The sequence below is a fragment of the Nerophis lumbriciformis genome, linkage group LG18 (assembly GCF_033978685.3).
Source record: "Nerophis lumbriciformis linkage group LG18, RoL_Nlum_v2.1, whole genome shotgun sequence".
NCBI classification, from domain to species: Eukaryota; Metazoa; Chordata; class Actinopteri; order Syngnathiformes; family Syngnathidae; genus Nerophis; species Nerophis lumbriciformis.
In genome coordinates, this window is record NC_084565.2 from 37,366,360 (window position 1) to 37,380,430 (window position 14,071).

General features: G+C 39.0%; 1 protein-coding gene across 2 annotated transcripts in view; it reads right to left on the reverse strand.

The window, feature by feature from the left end:
* LOC133617911 (E3 ubiquitin-protein ligase RNF170) overlaps window positions 1-14,071 on the reverse strand; it is a 22,332-nt gene continuing 8,261 nt past the window's right edge. The window contains exons 3-9 of one of the 2 annotated variants that reach the window (XM_061978291.2): window positions 12,699-12,864; window positions 12,141-12,226; window positions 7,541-7,649; window positions 5,118-5,217; window positions 2,203-2,276; window positions 2,036-2,146; window positions 1-392 (exon numbers count right to left, since the gene is read on the reverse strand). In XM_061978291.2, the coding sequence (XP_061834275.2) occupies window positions 78-392; window positions 2,036-2,146; window positions 2,203-2,276; window positions 5,118-5,217; window positions 7,541-7,649; window positions 12,141-12,226 (795 nt within the window). In that variant the 5' untranslated portion in view covers window positions 12,699-12,864 and the 3' untranslated portion in view covers window positions 1-77. Of the gene's footprint in view, window positions 393-2,035; window positions 2,147-2,202; window positions 2,277-5,117; window positions 5,218-7,540; window positions 7,650-12,140; window positions 12,227-12,698; window positions 12,999-14,071 lie in introns of those variants that run through there. The other variant, XM_072915116.1, reaches the window with a different exon arrangement.

Sequence of the window (14,071 nt, forward strand, 5' to 3'; positions counted from 1 at the left end):
CATAAAACATGAATAACAATATGATGTAAATAAGAGAAATGATCAGTTTAAATTGTAACTCTCTCCCCTAGAGGACGCTAACCTGAAGGCACGGCTTCCCCCGTGCTCGCATTGTGCGCTCTCTCTGGCGCCATCTGCTGGTTGACGTTGATGACGCAGAGGAGCAGCAGGCTGACCACCACCAGGTCATCTAAGACCCCCAGGAGGCTGCACAGGGAGGGCTCTGCTTTCAGGGGACTGGAGGATAGCGACGAGGTGGAGATGGAGACCACGGCGCCCACGCAGCACAGCGCCACCCGCAGGAAGAAGAGCCAGACGAGCCCCCCGATGGTGGCCAGGTGGCGGACCACCAGCTGCAGGAGGAGCGGCGTGTCACACAGGTAGTCTCTCATCTGGGAGAAATTAGATCACATTTAACCTCTTAAGGCCTGAGCTGTTTGTTTACATGCTTTTTTTTTATTTCTCTTTGCTATTTGGGCTTATTGGACCCAAATTAGAATAAAAATTAAGAATCATCTTTTGATATGATGTACTTACGGTAGTCCATAAGTACACAAACGTGTACTTCATGTTTAGTGACATGCTAATTCTTATTTTTACATTTTTTTCCCCCAAATTCCATTGTATGTTATACTCTTCTGACACCACCAGATGGCAGTATAAGTGTCCACATAAGCAGCCATAAGACCCCAATTCAGTAGTGTACACAATTTTGGAAATAAGAGCTAAAAGGTGCTGTCCACACATGTGGCCACTAAGCCTTTAGAGGTTTTTAAAGCCACACGTTTCGGAAAATGCTTTAATTCTAGATTCTAATGGCCAGATTGTTTTTTTTACCTAAATGATTTGGAGTGCATGAGAAAGTGAAATGAAGATTGTCGTTTTTTTAATGTTACAGATGGAAGGTGCAAATTGCTCCGTCAGCATTTATAGTGTTAATGTGTTCATTGTGAACCAGTACAACTGCAGCTACTGCCATCTTGTTGCGTGCATCTGGAGGTTGCCTACAGCCGCAGAATGAATGTTGGAACAACATTTTAAAAACACACAGGACCACACAACTCACGTAGTGTTAAAAGCCAAAGAATAAAAGTGGGTCTTAAGACGAGACTTAAAACAGTCCACTGTGGGAGCAGTTGGAACATGGAGGGGCAGAGTGTTCCAGAGCTTAGGGCCGACCACAGAGAAGGCCCTGGTTTTAAGTCTAATCTTGGGCACCACGAGCCGGAGCTGGCTCTCGGACCTCAGAGCACGCGCAGGAGTGTAAATTTGGATGAGGTCCGAGATATAATGAGGTGCCAGTCCATGTAAAGCTTTAAAAGCAAACAGCAACTTTTTTTAAATCAATTCTAAAATGAACAGGGAGCCAGTGCTAAGTCTCAAGAATTGTATCGCCCACCTCTGCTTGACCAGTCTGCTGCTGTTGGAAGACTGTCTATATCAGTGTTTTTCAACCACTGTGCCGCGGCACACTGGTGTGCCTTGAGATACAGTCTGGTGTGCTGTGGGAGATTGTCATTTCACTTAATTGGGTTAAAAATATTTTTTTGCAAACCAGTAATTATTATCCACAAATGTGTCGGTGCTGTCTAGAGCTCAGCAGAGTAACCATGTAATACTCTTCCATATCAGTAGGTGGCAGCAGGTAGCTAATTGCTTTGTCATGATCACAATATGCAGACAACAACAGGAGGCAGTGTTCAGGTAAAAAGGTGTCTAATGCTTAAAGCAAAAATAAACAGAAGGTGAGTGCCGCTAAGAAAAGGCATTGAAGCTTAGGGAAGGCTATGCAGAATGAAACTAAAACTGAACCGGCTACAAAGTAAACAACAACGATGACTTTTTACTGTTAGTATCGGCTGCTGAGTTTCATTTTTTAATGTTTTCTGCTGGTGGTGTTCCTCCGGATTTTTTCAATGGAAAAAAATATGCCTTGGCTCAAAAAAGGTTGAAAAACACTGCTCTATATAACATAATACTACCACCAGGGGGCAGCACAAGGAGCGAGAATTGAAAGGTTTGTAAAACCACTGACCCGTCTTGGCGCTCCAGAATAGCGTTTGTTGTAGTCCGTTATGTCCCCAAGTACTGCCTTGGTCTGCTGGTCTGATCGGGTGTTGTTGAACAGACGACACAAGCTGCTGACCTGAGGAGGCATTTTATTTATTCATAATGCAGGACAATAAACGTAGAGTACATTACCTTTTGTCTACACAGAGGGCAGCTGATTGGGTCCAACCACGTGCCGTGTCTCCAATAGGCCATCAAACATGGCGCTGCAACAACATACTCTTAGTTTATTTCTTATTTTTCTTTCTTGTGCCACGCCCCTATAACAATGTGCCTAAGTGGGTCACCTGTCATAAAAGGTGAAGGTGTAGATGATTATTACTAGAATATACAGTACAGGCCAAAAGTTTGGACACACCTTCTCCTCATTCAATGTGTTGTCTTTATTTACATTGTGTCACATCAAAACTATGAATGAACACATGTGGAGTTATGTACTTAACAAAAAAAGGTGAAATAACTGAAAACATGTTTCTTCAAAATAGCCACCATTTGCTGTGATTACTGCTTTGCACACTCTTGGCATTCTCTCCATGAAAGTGAAAACCATTTGAGGTGACTACCTCTTGAATCATGGTACTAAATATTAGGGCTGGGAATCTTTGGGCACCACACCATTTGATTCTTGGAGTAACAAATCGACTCAGAATCGATTCTCGATTGGAAATTAATACTTTTGAAAAACATTGGGTGCCAGTTCTATGATTAACTACATTGCCCCATAAAATAAACAGCTGCAATAAATGTGTACATTATTGTAAATTACTTAAAAAAAACAGGTTTTGTTTCATAAAATGCTTCCCAAACATTTAATAAAGTCAAATAGAAATAAGGCAACAAGAGAAATATTCAACACTTCTCTGTACAGCACATATGATCATCTACATCAACACTATGTTTGCACAGGACAAATAAAAAATTAAACGATTTTTGAATCGATTAAGATTCATTACAAATAAGAATCACGATTCATTCGAAAATCTATATTTTTAGACAGCCCTATTACATAAAACTAGAATATTGGCTAAATATTATTAGTAGTAGTAGTATCATTACTATTATTATTACTTTGTGTGGCTCTAAACCCGGTTTTGTTTGTGGTGCCATGTTTGGTCTTTATAATGGCCCCACTCACTATGTTTACATGCACGAAAAACTACTAATGGCTTCATTTGGTTAAAGGGGAACATTCTCACCTGACCTATGTAAGCGTCAATATATACCTTGATGTTGTAGTTTTTAGTGCATGTAAACATAGTGAGTGGGGCCATTATAAAGACCAAACATGGCTCCGAGAGCCAATATTAGAAAGGTGTTTAATTCGCCAAAATTCACACATTTAGAGTTCGGAAATCGGTTAACAAAATATATGGTCTTTTTTTCTGCAACATCAAGGTATATATTGACGCTTACATAGGTCTGGTGATAATGTTCCCCTTTAAACAAGTTGAAAAACTTATTGGGGTGTTACCATTTAGTGGTCAATTGTACGGAATATGTACTTCACTGTGCAACCTACTAATAAAAGTCTCAATCAATCAATCAATGATATTCATGGTGAGTGTCCATAAACTTTGTGATCACTCAAACAAAACGTTTTGTTTGCTTTATGAAAAGTTAGAAAATCAGAAAGTATAATATTTCTTCACCGTCTTGAATTTAATCGTATATCTTAGATTTTTGAAACACATCCTGTATTGTCTCCAAGAAAACTTTAATAAGATTTTGTATGATTATCTGTTTCATGTAGGATAATTATTATAATGACAACTTTATTATTTAAAGAGTTAAATTCAAGAGTGGATCGTGAGATCGACAGGCGGATCGGTGCGGCGTCTTCAGTAATGCGGACGCTGTATCGATCCGTTGTGGTGAAGAAGGAGCTGAGCCGGAAGGCAAAGCTCTCAATTTACCGGTCGATCTACGTTCCCATCCTCACCTATGGTCATGAGCTTTGGGTTATGACCGAAAGGACAAGATCACGGGTACAAGCGGCCGAAATGAGTTTCCTCCGCCGGGTGGCGGGGCTCTCCCTTAGAGATAGGGTGAGAAGCTCTGCCATCCGGGGGGAGCTCAAAGTAAAGCCGCTGCTCCTCCACATCGAGAGGAGCCAGATGAGGTGGTTCGGGCATCTGGTCAGGATGCCACCCGAACGCCTCCCTAGGGAGGTGTTTAGGGCACGTCCGACCGGTAGGAGGCCGCGGGGAAGACCCAGGACACGTTGGAAAGACTATGTCTCCCGGCTGGCCTGGGAACGCCTCGGGGTCCCACAGGAAGAGCTGGACGAAGTGGCTGGGGAGAGGGAAGTCTGGGCTTCCCTGCTTAGGCTGCTGCCCCCGCGACCCGATCTCGGATAAGCGGAAGAAGATGGATGGATGGATGGAGTTAAATTGTGTACAAATTGAACACGGGAGGTGAATGAATTGTTAGTCATTTCTATGAAATTGAAAAGGAGTAGGAAGAAGCAGATTATTTTTAACCCAACCCCTTTTCCAACATGTAATGAGAAACTACAAAAATGGGATGTATCATTTGTTTAAAAAAACTAAGCCATAATTACAATTATTATAGAATCTAGTGGGTTAAAACTAGTGACACACTTTAATCAAACTTTAATCAAGGTCCCTTGAACGCACCACGGTTATGTGCTGTGAGAATGCAAAAGTGAAACTTTAACATAACTTCGACTGATGCTTTTCAAATGTCGGCACTGTGAATACATGAATGTGACTTTTGATGATGAGTGAACAGTGTAGAATTCCATGTTGAGTTTGCGCTTCAAGGTGGAATGAACCATTTAGAATGTTGACATGGGAGTGTTCCATGTTTCTCATTTGATTCAAACATTATTATTGAATTGAGCAAAATAGATGTTATCTGAACTTGTATGATGAAACAAGCCCTGCACAAATGATGCATGTTACATTTGACTTGTAACAGGCAGGCAATGTTACCGAGGCAACGGTGGTGATTAAAAAGATGGAACAGATGCCTGTGTGGTGTCGTACATCAACAGACGTCACTCTTTGTTTGCGTGTCCGTCCTACCACAAAATAAATGTCCACAGTTGGTCTGCACGGGGAAGCAGGTGGTCTGCAAGCACACGGGACAAACACCTTCTCTTGACGGACACACGTGTGCAGGCTCCTGCAGGAAACAATACAAAGTAACAATTAGGAAATGAGAAGCAGGAAGTAGATAACTACAGTATGACCTTGTAGAGCCACAATAAAAGGGAGTGTCATTTTGTTATAGCAGTTTTACAACCTTTGCTACTGTTGGTCTAAAGCAGGCATTCTCTCTGTTGTCTGTATAACATTGTAACTTTATTAACATTAAAGAAAACACAAAGAAAGAAATATCAACTTACAACAAATAATACCTTTTGTTAACATTGTTTTAGTCTGTAACAGAACACTTTTAGAGTGCCTCAATTTTGAAAATTACAACAACAAAAAAGTAATCTTATTAAAACTATATAAATATTTGACCAACTTGAATCATTTGATACTGAATATTACAATTAAATGTACTCATTTATGAATTATAAAATTCAAATTGATCAGCAATTAACTGGGGATCACAATGTATAAACACCTAGAAATCAAAAACAAATCATTTGTGCTGATTTTTTACATAAATAGAAATGAAGAAGTTAAGATTAATAGCTACAATGGCCACCTTTTGTAGAGCACAGCTTTTCGAAGTGAGGATATATATATATTTTTTTACAGTGCAGGCCAAATGTTTGGACACACCTTCTCCTTCAATGCCTTTTCTCTATTTTCATGACTATTTACAACAACAAAAAGGTGAAATAACTGAAAACATGTTTTATATTCTAGTTTCTTCAAAATAGCCACCCTGTGCTCTGATCACTGCTTTGCACACTCTTGGCATTCTCTCCATGAGCTTCAAGAGGTAGTCACCTGAAATGGTCTTCACTTCACAGGTGTGCTTGAAGCTCATGGAGAGAATGCCGAGAGTGTGCGAAGCAGTAATCAGAGCAAAGGGTGGCTATTTTGAAGAAACTCGAATATAAAACATGTTTTCAGTTATTTCACCTTTTTTTGTTAAGTACATAACTCCACATGTGTTCATTCATAGTTGTGATGCCTTCAGTGACAATCTACAATGTAAATAGTCATTAAAATAAAGGAAACGCATTGAATGAGGAGAAGGTGTGTCCAAACTTTTGGCCTGTACTGTATGAACATACAATATACACATTCACCTGCATCTGATTACACCTGCCTCACTATTTTAAAAACAAATCAGATATTTTCCCGTCTCCGTTCGGGATGGTGTCCTGCTGGCCCCACTATGGACTGGACTCTCACTATTATGTTGGATCCACTATGGACTGGACTCTCACAATATTATGTCAGACCCACTCGACATTCATTGCATTCGGTCTCCCCTAGAGGGGGGGGGGTTACCCACATATGCGGTCCTCTCCAAGGTTTCTCATAGTCATTCACATTGACGTCCCACTGGGGTGAGTTTTTCCTTGCCCTTATGTGGGCTCTGTACCGAGGATGTCGTTGTGGATTGTGCAGCCCTTTGAGACACTTGTGATTTAGGACTATATAAATAAACATTGATTGATTGATTGATTGATATTTCATTGTATTAAAAAAACCCATTAAAAATGGCACGGACCAATAAATGAGGGAAGATGACATCTGTAAAGCTGGAGATTCAAGAGTTTGTGTGTCAGTCTATCACTTTGAGCTATGTGCAATATAAAAAAATAACAGTACGTAATTACAACTTATATGTTATATATTTGTCGCCATCTGGTGAGCGTTGCTTGCGGTGTGACCCCAAGGATGCAGAGATAGCAGACAGCTTGCAAGTAAAAGTAATTGAACAGTCCAGGATGCAGGGAACAAAGAAAAACTGCACACTATGGATCAGTCTAGAAAGTACAATAAATGGAAGTAGTTCAATCAGGTGTGCTGACAGGACATGGCACAGGAAGTAAAGGTGCTTGAAAACACAGAGACCAAACAGGAAATACTGACAAAACAAGAGCACCAAGACAGGAAGTGATTCTGAACACAGTAAGTAGAAACTACAAATGACACTGGACAGGAGTTAAAATACAGGAAAAGCCAAATATGAGCAAACTGTCAGTAGCAAGCCTGACAATATTACTGCTGTCAAATGATCATTCATTTCAATCAGATTCCACTGCGGATGATGCTCCTTCTCAAGAGGACTTGGTAATAAAAAGTAAGAAAGCACTCTGAGACCCCCCCCCCCCCCCCCCAAAAAAAATCCTGAATCCAGAAGATGATCCGGATCACCCCCAGAATCTTAAAAAACGTTTTCCGTAGCCCATTCCTAACATTTCCTGAAATGCACAAACAGTGTTTTTCAGAAACTCCTTGAGTACCAACAGAAGGTCTGAAGTAAACAAAGGACTTCAGTGTGTGTCAGAAACGTAAAAGCAAGAAATGCTCACCATCCTGCGAGTGGGCGGTGGCGGCTGATGCAGGAGACAAGCTGCGTCTGGTGCCGGGGGCCCCAGGTGACCCTGACCTGCTGGACCTTGATAAGGAAGACGGTGCGACCTGCAAGGTGACACAACTCTAAGATAAACACTCTTTTTTTTGTAATATATATATATAGGGTGTACCCCGCCTTCCGCCCGATTGTAGCTGAGATAGGCTCCAGCGCCCCCCGCGACCCCAAAAGTGAATAAGCGGTAGAAAATGGATGGATGGATGGATATATATATATATATATATATATATATATATATAGCCACTGTTGCTACTTTACATTTAATGCTAATGATGTCTGACACTACTTCTCATTTATTTTCTAATTGCATAAAGGACTGCTTCCTATCTTATGTGATATGTGTGATGATGTGTTGCTGTTTTTAGGAATCTATCCATGCTGGCCAAAGGCATACTTGCCAACCTTGAGACCTCCAATTTCGGGGGGGGGGGGGGGGGGGGGGGGGGGGAGCGTGGTTAAGATATATATATATATATAAGAAATACTTGACTTTCAGTGAATTATATATATATATATATATATATATATATATATATATATATATATATATATATATATATATATATATATATATAAAATAAATACTTGAATTTCAGTGTTCATTTACAAACTACAACTCACAAACACTTTAGAGTTAGGCTCCACCATCAGAATGTGTACTTATAAAGATCACATGGATATTATTCAGTGAGTTGATTCACCAAAACTAACCTGTTATACAGGAGGAAAAAGCACACAGGACGTTTCAATTGTTCACAGACTGGTCGCGCTCATCAGAATGACAAGACACTTCCGGTCTGCAGGTGATAGCATTCAATTGGGAAGAAACGCCCTACTGCCCCCTACTGACCAATGTGAATACTGATAAATGTGTAATGACAGCTCCAAAAACGAATTCAAACCACAAAATAAAATAAATAAATCAACACAAAAATGTGACACATTATGGGTGGGTCACATATGCATGTACAGTAGATGGCAGTATTGTCCTGTTTAAAAGTGTCACAACATTGCTGTTTACGGCAGACGAACTGCTTTACGGTAGTCACTGTTGTTGTGTGTTGTCAACACGTCACTCAGGTCCGCCTGAATTTCGGGAGTTTTTCGGGAGAAAATTTGTCCCGGGAGGTTTTCGGGAGAGGCGCTGAATTCCGGGGGTCTCCCGGAAAATCCGGGAGGGTTGGCAAGTATGGCCAAAGGTCTTCTATAGAACAGGAGTACGTCGCTGATTTTGGCGGAAAAATGTAAGTCAAAGATCCTCCACATGGCTGAAACACTCAGCTGTTTTTAGGAAGCTGCAGCAAAAAATACTAGTCAAAGGTCCTCTACATGACCGGAGTGCTCTGCGGTTTTTGATAATGTACTACAAAAATACCAGTCAAAAATCGTCCATAGGACAAAAGCACTCTGCTGTTTGTTGGGGGGAATCTAATAAAAAAATGCCTGTCAAAACGTCTTCTACGTGACAGAAATGCTTTGCCGTTTTTAGGAATCTGCTGCAAAATGTAAGTCAAAGAGCCTCCAAATGACAGGACCACTCTGCTGTTTTGGAATCCATTGCAAAAAATGTAAGAGAAATCCCCTACATGACAGGAACACTACTGTTTTTAGGAAGCTATTGCAAAAAAACTGCTGGACAAATATCCTCTAGAGCAGTGGTTCTCAACCTTTTTTCAGTGATGTACCCCCTGTGAATTTTTTTTTTAATTCAAGTACCACCTAATCAGAGGAAAGCATTTTTGGTTGAAAAAAAGAGATAAAGAAGTAAAATACAGCACTATGTCATCAGTTTCTGATTTATTAAATTGTATAACAGTGCAAAATATTGCTCATTTGTAGTGGTCTTTCTTGAACTATTTGGAAAAAAGATAGGTTTTTATTTATATTTATAAAGGATTTTTGAATTGTTGCTATTTTTAGAATATTTAAAAAAAATCTCACGTACCCCTTGGCATACCTTCAAGTACCCCCAGGGGTACGCGTACCCCCATTTGAGAACCACTGCTCTAGAGTCTACCATGACAGGAGAGTGCTGCTGTTTGTAATAATGTACTATATAAAAAACAAAACAAAGATCCTGTATATCAGTGGTTCTCAACCTTTTTTTCAGTGATGTACCCCCTTTGAACATTTTTTTAATTCAAGTACCCCCTAATCAGAGCAAAGCATTTTTGGTTGAAAAAAAGAGATAAAGAAGTAAAATACAGCACTATGTCATCAGTTTCTGATTTATTAAATTATATAACAGTGCAAAAATATTGCTCATTTGTAGTGGTCTTTCTATTTGGGAAAAAAGATATAAAAATAACTAAAAACTTGTTGAAAAATAAACAAGTGATTCAATTATGAATAAAGATTTCTACACATAGAAGTAATAATCAACTTAAAGTGCCCTCTTTGGGGATTGTAATAGAGATCCATCTGGATTCATCAACTTCATTCTAAACATTTCTTCACAAAAAAAGAAATCTTTAACATCAATATTTATGGAACATGTCCACAAAAAATCTAGCTGTCAACACTAAATATTGCATTGTTGCATTGTTGCATTGTAATGAATGGAATAGCCTACTTGATTTAATGTACAGTTTATGAACTTACATTCATATTTTGTTGAAGTATTATTCAATAAATATATTTATAAAGGATTTTTGAATTGTTGCTATTTTTAGAATATTAAAAAAAGAAATCTCACGTACCCCTTGGCATACCTTCAAGTACCCCCAGGGGTACGCGTCAACCCATTTGAGAACCACTTCTGTATATGACACTCCAAGAAATGCTTGAATATTAGCATCTGTATGATAAAAGGGTCCTGCTGTTTTTAGGAATCTGTGTGAAAAATGCTGGGTCAAAAGTCCTCGGTATGACAGGAGCACTGTGACCAGCATTTTTGGATTAGATTCTATAGGACAAGACTGTTCTGTAGTTTTTAGGAATCTGCTGCAAAATGTAAGTCAAAGATCCTCGACATGACATGGCCACTCTGCTGTTTTGGAATCATTACAAAAAAATATCAGCTAGATCCCCTACATGACAGGAACATTACTGTTTTTAATCATTCATACTGGTAGTCAAATATCCTCTGTATGACAAGTGTTCTGCTCTTTTTAGGAATGTATTACAAAAAATGTAAGTCAAGGATCCTTTAAAGTTTACATGACAGTAGAGTGCTGCTGTTATTAATAATGTACTATAAAAACAGTAGTCAAAGATCATGTATATGACACTGCAAAAATGCTAGTATATTATCGTCTGTATGACAAAAGGGTTCTGCTGTTTTTTGGAATCTGGAGCAAAAATGGTGGGTCAAAGGTCCTCTGTAGAACTGGAGCGCTACTTAGCTATTTAGGAACCTCAAAGATCAGCTACATGGCAGGAGCACTTTGATACTTTTAGGAATCTTTGGCAAAAATGCTAGTCAAAGATTCTCTACATGACAAATGTGTGCTGCTGTTTTAGGAACATACTGCAAAAATGTATGTCAAAGATCCTCTAAATGACAAGGGGTCTACAGCTTTTAGGAATTTACGGCAAAAATGTATGTCAAAGATCCTCTAAATGACAAGTGCTCTGCAGCTCTTAGGGATTTATCACAAAAATGTATGTCAAAGATCCTCTAAATGACAAGTGCTCTGCAGCTCTTAGGGATTTATCGCAAAAATGTATGTCAAAGATCCTCTATATGACAAGTGCTCTGCAGCTTTTAGGAATTTACCGCAAAAATGTATGTCAAAGATCCTCTAAATGAGAAGGGGTCTACAGCTTTTAGGACTTTACCGCAAAAATGTATGTCAAAGATCCTCTAAATGACAAGTGCTCTGCAGCTCTTAAGAATTTACTGCAAAAATGTATGTCAAAGATCCTTTACAGGTATATGACAAGGGGTCTACAGCTTTTAGGAATTTACCGCAAAAAATTATATCAAAGATGCTCTATATGACAAGTGCTCTGCAGCTTTTAGGAATTTACCGCAAAAATGTATGTCAAAGATCCTCTAAATGAGAAGGGGTCTACAGCTTTTAGGAATTTACCGCAAAAATGTATGTCAAAGATCCTCTAAATGACAAGTGCTTTGCAGCTCTTAGGAATTTACTGCAAAAATGTATGTCAAAGATCCTCTAAATGACAAGTGCTCTGCAGCTCTTAAGAATTTACTGCAAAAATGTATGTCAAAGATCCTTTACAGGTATATGACAAGGGGTCTACAGCTTTTAGGAATTTACCGCAAAAAATGATATCAAAGATCCTCTATATGACAAGTGCTCTGCAGCTTTTAGGAATTTACCGCACAAATGTATGTCAAAGATCCACTATATGACAAGTGCTCTGCTGCTTTTAGGAATTTACTGCAAAAATGTTGGTCAAAGATCTAAGTGATGAGAGTGGTCTGCTGTTTTTATGAATCCATGGCAAAAACACTAGTCAAAGATCTTGTAAATGACAAGAGCGCTGTACTGTTAAGAATGTTGGGGTTTTAACTTAGTTTGGTAACACAACTGAGCACAATCTTCATGTAATGGTGCACAAACACTGACCTGAGCTTGGTGAGGGAGTGCAGGGCGTGCATGGTGAAGCTGCTGATGTCTGGAGGAAGTAAGAGTCGGTGCAGCAGCAGCATCATCTAAATGACAACTTCCTGTTAATCATCAACCACCATCAGCTCCTCTCTCTCTCTCTGCTGGAAATCTCCAGTGCTCTCATCAATAAAGGGATCAACGGTATAAATGATCATGGATCACATGACTGACTGTAGCCTGACGTGATCTCTCCCACGTCAAAGTAGGCTAGAGCTGACCTCGCCAATAATTTACCCAAAGTTGACAAAAGTGCCAATTGAAGCATGAGTAACACTGTACTTTACCACCATCATAAATATTTAATTTATTGCACAGAATTATTTAAAAAAAAAAAACATTTTAACATTAACTGTCACACAAATATACTATATATGTATTTTAAAACCAGAAAATGTCAAACTATTCACCCTTTTAAGGAAGGTTTAAGGTCTGCAGAGCAATGCTGCCACCTGGTGGCCTTTAAATGATACTGCTGCAATGACAGCTTATGATGAAGTACTGTGTTAGTTAACTTACCGTAAACGCTCCAATGCATTACTGAACCACGCACAGTTGGGCGGTGTGACCTCCTCCGCAGTACCATGTCATGAATTGCCCGAGTAAATATTGACATGGCCGCCCTTCACCTCATCACGCTGCAGGTCATCTAAAAGCAGCAGCGGGTCAAGCATGGGGTCAGGGTCTGAGCACAGATAAAGAAGTGAGGCCATCACCTAATAGTGTCGGTAAAAGTAGAGACTCGCCTTGGCAGAGGTGGGTAGTAACGCGCTACATTTACTCCGTTACATCTACTTGAGTAACTTTTGGGATAAATTGTACTTCTAAGAGTAGTTTTAATGCAACATACTTTTACTTTTACTTGAGTATATTTATAGAGAAGAAACGCTACTTTTACTCCGCTACTTTTATCTACATTCAGCTCGCTACTCGCTACTAATTTTTATCGATCTGTTAATGCACGCTTTGTTTGTTTTGGTCTGTCAGACAGACCTTCAAAGTGCCTGCGTTTCAACAAATACAGTCACTGGTGACGTTGGACCAATCAAACAGAGCCAGGGGTCACATGACCTGACTTAAACAAGTTGAAAAACTTATTGGGGTGTTACCATTTAGTGGTCAATTGTACGGAATATGTACTGTACTGTGCAATCTACTAATACAAGTTCCAATCAATCAATCAAAAGTGTGAAGGAAAAAAGACCATTTTTTATTTCAACCGTACACCCCGTCAAAAGCCTAAAGACTGACTGCACAGTTCCTGTCTTCACAATAAAAGTGCCGCTCCATCGCGCCTGCGCTTTCAAAATAAGAGTCTCCGAAAGCCTGCGCAAACAAGCTAGCAAGCTACGGAGTTTGCCGCCAATGTATTTCTTGTAAAGTGTATAAAAACGAATATGGAAGCTGGACATATAAGATGCCAAAAACCAACCACTTTCATGTGGTATTAGACAGAAAGGAGGAACTTTTTTTCTCCTCCATTTGAAAACGTGGACGTTATCATCACTACTGTCTGATTACAATCAATGCAAGTCATGAGAATCAGGTAATACACCAACTTATATTCTTGTCTTCATGAAAGAAAGGAATCTATATGTGTTAAACATGCATGTATATTCATTAAAACACCTTTAACATGTAAACAAAAACGGCAAATTAAATAAATATAAATTATATACTGTATATATCAATGTATGTATATATATATATATATATATATATATATATATATATATATATATATATATATATATATATATATATGATATGTGTGTGTATGTTACTCATCAGTTACTCAGTACTTGAGTAGTTTTTTTACAACATACTTTTTACTTTTACTCAAGTAAATATTTGGGTGACTACTCCTTACTTTTACTTGAGTAATAAATCTC